This window comes from Haplochromis burtoni, unplaced genomic scaffold (assembly GCF_018398535.1).
Source record: "Haplochromis burtoni strain Fernald_Lab_line unplaced genomic scaffold, NCSU_Asbu1 Contig_144, whole genome shotgun sequence".
Classification (NCBI taxonomy): Eukaryota; Metazoa; Chordata; class Actinopteri; order Cichliformes; family Cichlidae; genus Haplochromis; species Haplochromis burtoni.
In genome coordinates, this window is record NW_024582505.1 from 1,326,503 (window position 1) to 1,336,191 (window position 9,689).

General features: G+C 39.5%; 1 protein-coding gene across 2 annotated transcripts in view; it reads right to left on the minus strand.

Moving 5' to 3' along the window:
• tada2a (transcriptional adaptor 2A) overlaps nt 1-8,950 on the minus strand; it is a 19,071-nt gene extending 10,121 nt beyond the window's left edge. For both annotated transcript variants that reach the window (XM_005932065.3, XM_042224605.1), the window contains exons 1-9: nt 8,818-8,950; nt 8,305-8,411; nt 8,164-8,223; nt 7,984-8,075; nt 5,668-5,825; nt 5,154-5,242; nt 4,668-4,740; nt 4,499-4,562; nt 2,570-2,613 (exon numbers count right to left, since the gene is read on the minus strand). In XM_005932065.3, the coding sequence (XP_005932127.1) occupies nt 2,570-2,613; nt 4,499-4,562; nt 4,668-4,740; nt 5,154-5,242; nt 5,668-5,825; nt 7,984-8,075; nt 8,164-8,223; nt 8,305-8,411; nt 8,818-8,842 (712 nt within the window). In that variant the 5' untranslated portion in view covers nt 8,843-8,950. The remainder of the gene's footprint in view (nt 1-2,569; nt 2,614-4,498; nt 4,563-4,667; nt 4,741-5,153; nt 5,243-5,667; nt 5,826-7,983; nt 8,076-8,163; nt 8,224-8,304; nt 8,412-8,817) is intronic.
• Between the last annotated feature and the right edge of the window lie 739 nt (nt 8,951-9,689).

Genomic DNA, 9,689 nt, shown 5'->3' on the forward strand with positions numbered 1-9,689 from the left:
AAAAGTTAAACTGTGTTGGGTTATAATATGCCAACAGAACACTTTCAACGTTCCATGGGTTTGCACACATTTTGCCTAAAATTCCTGACAACTGTAGTCCCGGGAGATATTTAAAGCAACTTAAAGGTTCCCTCAGACTGCTGGTTGTCAATGTCACCACACATCATCAGCGTACACCTGTTGTGTGCTTTCATCTATAACTCAGTGGATGTGCTGAAGAACAATGAATTAAACATTGTTTTGTTTAAGTTTGGCTGTAATAAAATGATATTTGATCAAAAATATTCAGGGCTGTCACGAAAAAAAAAAAAGGATTTCTCCAAAAACGGGACGGTGGTAGAGATAAAAGAAAAGAACTCAAAGATGAAAAATAGTAAAAATAGTAAAGGGCATGAATGATTGTCTGCGTCTCGGAAACTCTACAGGAGAGATGGAATACCTTATAAAAAGATATTCCCCCTTATCTGTTGCTTTTACGATGACGGCGCAACCGCTGTCCACTACATGTTCAGCAGGGATGAGATCTGGAGATCGCAAATGCCACAGCAAACGACTCACATCATTTTCATTACATCACAGTAGAGACCAGAACAGAAATGCTTTATCACAGTATTAAGGTGAACACTCAGATCAACTTTATTGATTTGCAGTGACTCTTCACTCCAAGGAGACAAGTGAGCAAAATCCATTTGGAAAAATGATTCTCACAGCAATAACAGAGCCACTGCATAACCCTCATCGCAAGGGTCAAGGGCTCAGGTTTCTCTTTTAATTTGCCCCGCCCCCTGTCTACAGACAAGTAAATAATGGCGAGTTTCAAGGCAGTTTCACCTCCAGACTGCTCAGGTCGGACAGAGGCGGTACACTCACTAATTGTTTTTGCACACAGTCTGTCACTTTACAAAAGTGTTTTGAGACTGAGTAATTTCCACACAGACAACCTTCATCAGTCGGAGGAGGAGACTGAACAACCCGAACAATTTTTCTGTGTATGACTATTTGGTGTTCGTACCTAATTCATATCTAAACAGCCTATATGAATTCGCACATTTCTGTACAAAACTGCAGCGTGCCTTCTTCAGCTATAAATGCTGAATACATACAAACTGTCCAGCTAGCATACAGCCGATGGTTTAACTTGACAGTGCAATCAAAAGGGGCCAAAAGATTCAAATTTCAAAGCCAACAATCATTTTAATGCAACAGTTCTACATTTAGTTTTGGTCCCCTATCTTTTCTAATTGAAAGTGTAGTCAAGGAGCACTACAGGAAGAAAAAATGAATGAAACTAAACAGAATCAGCAACCCTGTCCCTGTGATTTGTCACAGTAACGCCCCACTGCTGTGTATTCACCATGTTTAGCTCTCACTCTGAAAGCGCTTGTTGTGCTCATGTGAAAGCATTGCCCGTGTTGCTGAGTAACAGACAAGTGTCAAAGCCACCGAGGAAAGCTGATGTGTGTGTGTCAGGGTCAAATTCCATCGTCAGACTCCAGCCTGCGAGAGCTAATTATCAGCTGCCATCTCAGGCTAAACACATGAAGTCGTGCTCTGAGCAACACAAGGAAAAATGTTCATATCTCCGAGGAGACATCAATGCTGGACCTGTGTGGGGTTTCACATGATCGGCACACAAAACTCTGACTGCAAATAGCAACGTAACCTGAATCATTCAGAGAGGACATCAAACAGATCGCTGTCCCGAAACAACAACGCTGGTCATTCTGCCTCCAGCAGTCACTGAGACATGATACCGTGAGCCTCCTGGGCTCAGATACTGCTTCCATTATTGCATGTCTCTCTCTCACACACACACACACACACACACACACACACACACACACACACACACACACACACACACACACACACACACACACACACACAATCTTTGACAGTCTCCATGACAACCAGTCTGCAGCTCTACAGCTACTCTGAGTTCCCTTTTGTCTCCAAAGACTGGGGAGATAAGGGAAAAAGAGGAAGGAGGGCTAACTGGAGGCTGGAGGATACATAAATAAAACATGAGGGGAGAACTCTTCAACTCCCCAACCACAGACAATTTCACAGAGCAACACATGGAGATATAACGAAGGGCAGGGTGGTCGCACATAGTTTAAAAAGACACGCTCTAATTGGACAAATCCATTCACAGCAGTTCTCGCTGTGTAATAAAAAAAACCCCCAGAGATGCAAAGAATTACGTTACTGAGCTCGCTGCAACCCAACCTGTAACGGGTGGATCAATAAAAACAGCTCTCTTTCTCCTGACACACTTCAGCCATTATGGCAGCAAAGCTCAACGCACTGTGATTGCAATTATGCCGCGGCACACTCGAGCCAATGCAGGCTATTCGTACCCTTCGCTGTAAATACAAGCGCGGCCAGTTGCCACACATCAGCTACCAGAGGGGCCGTGGAGGTTAACGGTGGTTATTACAGCGGAGTTATTTGCATGCATCCATAGAAACCCTCTGTGCCGATTTGGCTGCCAGATATCGCATGTCTCCCTGAGCTGCTATGAATACTGTCGCAGCCAACCCCAAGAGTGTTTCAAAAGAGGACTCACTCTGGAATTTACGCAGATTGATCAATCCATGGTCTCGGATTATCCTGAAAGAAACAAAGACATGGATGTAGACATTTATTTTCTGACTTACGCTACACTTTGGAAAGTTAAAAATACAGTATATATCAACTATATGATCATTTTGAGGGCTGTAGTTTGGTGTGCTCGTGTCCATCACATTACATCATAATGAGGTTCTGCATTACAGCCCACAAACGACATTCTCCAAACTGATCCTCGAGCTGAATCAATCCTCTGCAAAGTAATCTGCAACAAAAACTGAGCATGCTGATCTTTGTGAAGACGTCCAAGCTGCACTGCACCCAACAAACTGGACACTGAGTGCATCGACATTACGCATTAATACACTGAAGCTTTTAATAACAAGCAGAAATAACTTACCATGTTAATTAAATTAGGAACAATAACATTTACAATTACTTACAGAAAATGAATTTAATGACTTATAACAGTATAAAAGCAATAAATGTGACACATTCAGGAGATTCCTACTTTCACGTCTGAGTTTCACAACATCTTTTTCAACCACATACAGAAACACTTTAAAACCAACAGCCCTGTTGATAAATGAAGGAGGAATATTTAGGACGCCTGGAAATTAAGCTCAAGGCTTTTCATGACTATTTAAAGGCCTGTTTTGAGGGGAATAAAATAAATGGCCTTTAGGCCCTCAAAAACTGCAATTATGCTAAAAAGTGTGCTTTAAGGTTCAGCTCAACTTCTGATCTTAAAAGCCTTTCTGACAAACTACAAGTTAGCAGAGATAAAACCGGGTCTCAGGGACAGATGAGGGAGCTGTAAAACACTCATTCCCTCCTAGTCAGACATGCCATTCCAAGCGTGCTCAGGGAGCATGAAGTCGTTAAAAGTTGATTTAGTGATGGATACGCTGCAGCAACGCTTGTCCGTGTATGTCCAAGAATGACAGCTAATGTGTTAAAGGCAGATTAATATCCTTAGAAACCTTTAAAATTGACTTCAATTTCTTATTACATCAGCTGACTATCAGAATACAGAAAAATAGTCATTGTGATTTCCTGCAGCCCACAGTGACTTGAATTTGAGGGCTTTCCAGTACCCAATGATAACCACCAGTTGCCATTTTATTAGGTACAATGGGTTTTACTGTTTACTGTTTTAACTGCTGCTACATATGCAACATTATCTATATTTTTCTACCCACCAAACTTAACTCAATAAATGTGAGATACATACAACAGAATTGAGTATTACTGGGATTTACAGTGGACTGTGAGACGAGCGTGAGCTGGGGGTGTGATCCCGGTAGCCTCTCTGATTAGCTACAAGTAAACTGTGCACAGTACATTTTCTATGAGCTTCAAAACATTTTCCAAACTCTCCTCTGGTGAGAATGCTCTCCATGCCCAACTAAAACTGGGCAAAATGTCAAGCAGCTTGGCATGCACGTCGTTCACTGGGGGGACAGACACATTTTCCCAATTTCCAAAAATATATTCAGGGTTTGAATAGAAGTTCCCGCAGCTTGTAAGTTGCACCTGAATGACTCCCTGCGGCTTGTAATGAGAGCCTGAAAAAGGCTTAAATATGCAATTATAAGCACGCTGCTGACTTTGTGACAATCCCTCTCAGGATTCGTGTCTTTAAAAAGCTTTTAAGAAAATAACAAGGTTTAGATTAGAAGTTATAAATGTATTAGCGTAATGAAATCATTAATATTTAAATGGTGTAGATAGGATGTTGGAATTGTTAGCCTTGTTCATTTTAATACAGTATGAAATGCATTTATTCAACCTGAAAGTATAATGAAGTATCCGTGGAAACTGAGGTTCCACAATAAAGGCTTATGATGCCACCTGCTGACACACTGGAGTCATTGCATTACATTGAATTAATTTTTCATCCCATAATAAATTAAAGGAGACCTACTTCTTCCTCCGTTGTCTCTCCTTTAATCTTGAATGATAAATATCAACAACTGCAAGCTTCAGTGCTGAAAAACAAGAACATGTGCGACACAGTTCATAGGTTTTGTAATGTAAATGCTGGGATTCCCACTGTTGTTGTTTAGTTGTCAATAAAACAAAATGTAACCCACCACGAAGGACGTCTGAATCATCATCCACAAAGTCAATATCTTTCAAATCCCATTCTGCATAGTTGTCAAACTCCTTTAACAGAATGGACACGTAAGGGAAAATGCTATCAATATTAAACAGCAAATCAAACAACAGGAAGATTCATAGACCTTTTACATATGCCCAGAACTTGGAGGAAAGCATCCCTACAGTAAAGCATGGTGGTGGCAGCGTCATGCTGTGGTTAAGTTTTCCGGCAGTAGGAACTGGGAAACTAATCCGTGATGAGGGAAAGATTAATGATAACCTGCTCCATAGCACTTTTTTGTGTTTTAAACGCAAAAACAAAACAAATATAACACATTAAAAATTAACTCATGTAACTTGCCACTTAAGTACTTCATGAGCCACCTTTATCTTTTCCACACATACCTTTATTCTGTGCACTTTAGCGCTACCATGCATCCAAACACACAATCAGCTACAGGACAAATGTGTTCCCTCACCTCCATGAAGTCGGCTCTGGCAGGCATGTATCCAGCCATGTCGCGAGACAGCACCGAGTCAAATGTGGGCCGAGGGGGATCGTCGCTCGCTGTGGCATCACAGAAAATTTAGCAAGATAAAGCTTAAAAATGTAAAGATCAACAAAGAGCACCACCTCCAAATTTTGTGCATTTTATAAAATCAGACGCGTAACAACCGTCTGTCTCTACTTTGAATTTGTCAAATGATGCAAGAATAAGACGTTAAAATGCTTGTGGAGCAGTCAACACTGTGACAGATGGAGACCTGAAGCCCGCCAGGAAATGAGACACGATCCTCAGTCACCAACTGCTTCTGCCCAACTGTCGGGCCGGTGGCTTCAAATTTTATATGTTAAACTTTCTTCTAGATGCCCTAAAGGCCCATAACGAAACCTGGAATAATATTTAATAAAACTAAATAATAAATAATAATAAACAATCAAACTTAATCTAAACACTTTTTAATAATGAAGTAAACATTGTGGGTCCTTACGTTTAAAAGGAATAGCGCCCTCTGCAACACGAGAGTCTTTTGCTTTCCGCAGGCTGAGCAGGGTGGAGGAGAAGAGTGGGTTATTGATGAAATTCTTCATGTAGTGGCTCTCACACTCCTCTTTGGTTTTAGTGCGCATCTGATACGCAACATCTTGCCTGATGAAGACAAGCAGGGAGAAGGAACAGATCAAAAATAACTGGAGGCTTTCATATGATACTTTTAGCCAACTAAGGCTATAGTTATGGCACTGTATGGTTCAAACACCTTTTTATGGGAGAAAAAAAATGTTCTTCATTAGAAACTTCAACCATGTCCTAAAACCTAATCTCTGTTTTCAAGACATCACCAAATCAAACATTTGAGTTTCAATCACCAGGCGTCTAAGTCAAACAATTAATATTTAACTTGTGAGCAAGCAAAACAGTTTGTGAATGCAGTGGTGCAGAGTGGTGACTACAACTCAAGAGTTTCAACCTCCAGGCTATGAAACTCAGTGTGCTCAAAAAAGAGCAGGAATTATAGGAAGAGGTCTGCTTGGCATAATTAGAAGAATTGAACTGATTTGTTTCACTCATTTACTTATGAATTACATTTTCTGTGAAAAACAGCAACTTCTTTATCATCAGAGTTTGAAAGCTGTGCAGAAACAGGAGGAAAAAAAATGGATTTGCAAGATACATGGATATGAACCTACAATGCATTACACAAAAAACAACTATACAGTTCATCTACACCTTAATCTATTCATCAGCTGGCACATCGCTACCCTCTGGGAGAAGAACGCCATCTCCTGATATTCTAGTTTTTCTACTAGTGAGCTTGAGTTCAAACATGGGTGACTGCACTGTGACCCTTGTTCAGCCTTTCCTCCCTCGTGTTTTTCTCTCCCTGTGCATGAAAGCGTGGAAGGGTTTTAACAGCTTCGAGCTGATGGGCAACTTGAGCTGTAGCAACCGTTAACAGACAGTTAACTCTACATGGGTCAACATTATAGCACTAGCCTGGAGCCAGCTCTATAATTGATAGTTTTAATTATTATTTCATTTTAATTATAATTATAAATTATAGTTTTATAATTTATAGTTTTATAACAACTAATAAAGGCCTGTGCTACAGTACTGTTTGGCCAATTCATGATGTTGAGAAACTGCTAAACTTAATCACACTGAGAAAAGTAGATCATAAAATCAAATATGGCAACATCTCCAAATTGTGACCCTTACAGTAACAATGTTACATCATTTGAGTTAAGCTTACGGTATTTCAAGATTATATTAAACATTTAATGATGGATAAAAAACTGTTTAAATGTACTTAAGCAAATGGGATTTGAAGCCATAAATATGCAACTATTATGAAAAGTTATGTTCTAAAATCCTCATTTACTATACGGGAGTGCACTTCGTTGAACAAAACCTTGCATACCAGTTTTTATTTAAACACAGAAGAGGGGTGGACTGTGTCAGACTGACAGGTGTAGTAATACAATAGTAGACAGTGGGCCATTAACCATACATAGATGTAGATACATTTTGCTCTATATAAATATACAATCAGTCCAATATTTATTTCCTATTTATTTACAAAAATAACATCCCATCCCAACATTTCTTTAAAACTTTTCTCAGTTTGATTAAGTACATCAGCCAGTCAACAGCATAAACAGGCCAACATGTACTGTCTGTTTTTAGGTGATTCCTAGGCAACATAACATTGTAATATCAGATATAGATAAGAACTTTAAGGTTTCTAAGTCACACCTATGTGCCAAGTTTGCTTGCTTAACTCCTGACTGTGTAGAAGTTTGCAGACAAAGAAGCAAACAAGAGAAATTCTCTGCAACATTTCGTTCACTTGTTATCTTTGTTACTGTCGGTAACAGATGTTTAGAGATTTTTTTTATGCACAATGATCTGAAAAATTAGCTTAAAGAGATGCAATTGCCATTAAATGAAACATTTATGTTGGAAAATAAGTTAGTGGTTATTTTTGCTGCCTGAGAGCAAGTAGAAGCTGTGTTCGAAGCCACAGGCCAAATAAGACACAATACTAGATACTCTGGCTTCCTCCTAAAGTCCAGAGACTGCTTTTTAGGTTAACTTGTTCTAAAGTGACAGTAGATGAATGTGAGTGTGCACAGTTATCTGTCTCTGTGTTAGTCCTGCGACAGACCAATAACCTGTTTAGCTTGTACCCCACCTCTGGAAACAGGACTGCATGCCATAAATCTTAGCATTCAAAGCTTTTTAAGAAATAAGGACATGTGTATGTAGTTTATAAGGAAATCTCACCAAACAACTAGAAAATACTAACCAATTTCCAAAGCCACAGTCCATGACGGCTTCAAGCAGGGCCATCTCTTCCTGGGCTGTCCACCCAGGCTCCAGCACGGGGAAATCTGACGTCTGCATAACGGGGTGAAAGATGAACATTGATGTTGAAAGACAGCCACACTGGATAAGATTTTATTTGTTTGTTTTTTATTTCACTTACCATGATTTCATATTTGTGATCACTCTGGTGCTTCTTGTACTCAAATCCTCTGGTGAAGCACTGAAGGGAAACAAAATGTTTAGTTTCAGTCGGACTGGGTTTGTCTGCAGGTAAATTTAACAGTTTTTGTGACCGATTCACCTGGAGGCACAGCAGGAAAGATGAGGGTCCACATTCTGCACATTTGATATAAGGCTCAGTCAGATACGATGAACAACCTCTGCACGGCGGTTTATCGGAGGGGTCATCTGAAATCACGTGATTTTAACACTTTAAGTCATCAGGTAGGGTTGTATAAGAAATCAGCTGACATTTCTTTACATGAAACAAGCTTACAATGTAAACAAGACTGCAGATTTCAATTTATTAGGCTTTACAGCGAGCTTTAAGCTAAACCACACATGCTAACTTTAAAGCGCCATGTATGATAATGTTTCATCACCGTTTGAAAAGCAGCTCAATAACAAAAGGCACTAAAATGCTGTTAAAGTAGTTAACACGCCGTGTTAGCATCGCTGCACGCTAACGCTAATGTTAGCATAGCAGACTCAGCTTAATATAGCTAACCTGAGATAATAACCCCAAAAATGATAGACGATAACACTTTAAAGCTGAAGTGGATACGTGTATCTGTGACATATTACTAAAACTTACTTGCAAAAGATGCTAGGCGGTCCATAGGATTACGTTTAAATGAAACTTAATAACAGCTTCGACGTTTAGGTTCCATCTATTTTTCAAAGCTCGCAAGTGACCCTGATTGTGAAGGCACAGCTAATCGAGCTCAGATAACTCAATACTCCCCTTAGATATTTTCTATAAGGAGGATCGATAACTAACTAAGAAATGTAATACATGTAAAATATTTGGTATTTATATTACGGCTAGATATATAGAGATTAATAATAATCCCACACTGGGCAAATATACTTGCTACAGCAGCACAAGGGTCAGAGACAAAAATGTGAAGTAATTATATATTAGAAAACAATAAAAACAGAAAATAAAACAAGACTTACAAAAAAGCTAATACTTTCAAAATGCAAAAATCAATAAAATACAAGACTAAAACATTTTTGTAGAAAATGTACTATATACACACACACTAATATACACTAAAAGCCACACCACAGAGATTAAAAAACAAAACAAAATATATGTATAAAAAGTGCAGTGGGCATGATAATACATACACAAAAATGGTGGGCCGTCCTACACTGCGGCTAGAGGACTGGCCATGACAAAGCTGGCCCTCTTCATTAGAGTATTAAGTTGTTTCTGGTTCCTCTCCATGCTGCCACCTCCCCAGCAGAAAACTGTATAAAAAATTGCAATAGACCTCACCAGGTCATAAAAAGTCCTCAGTAATGTCCTGCACAATCCAAAAGACCCAGAAGCCAACTTTGACCCTTCTTGTACATAGCCTTGGACCAGTAATCAAACCACTCCAATCTACTTTTAAGGTGAACCCCCAGATATTTGTAACTGTCTGCCACCCTGATGTCCAAACCATGGATGTTCACTGG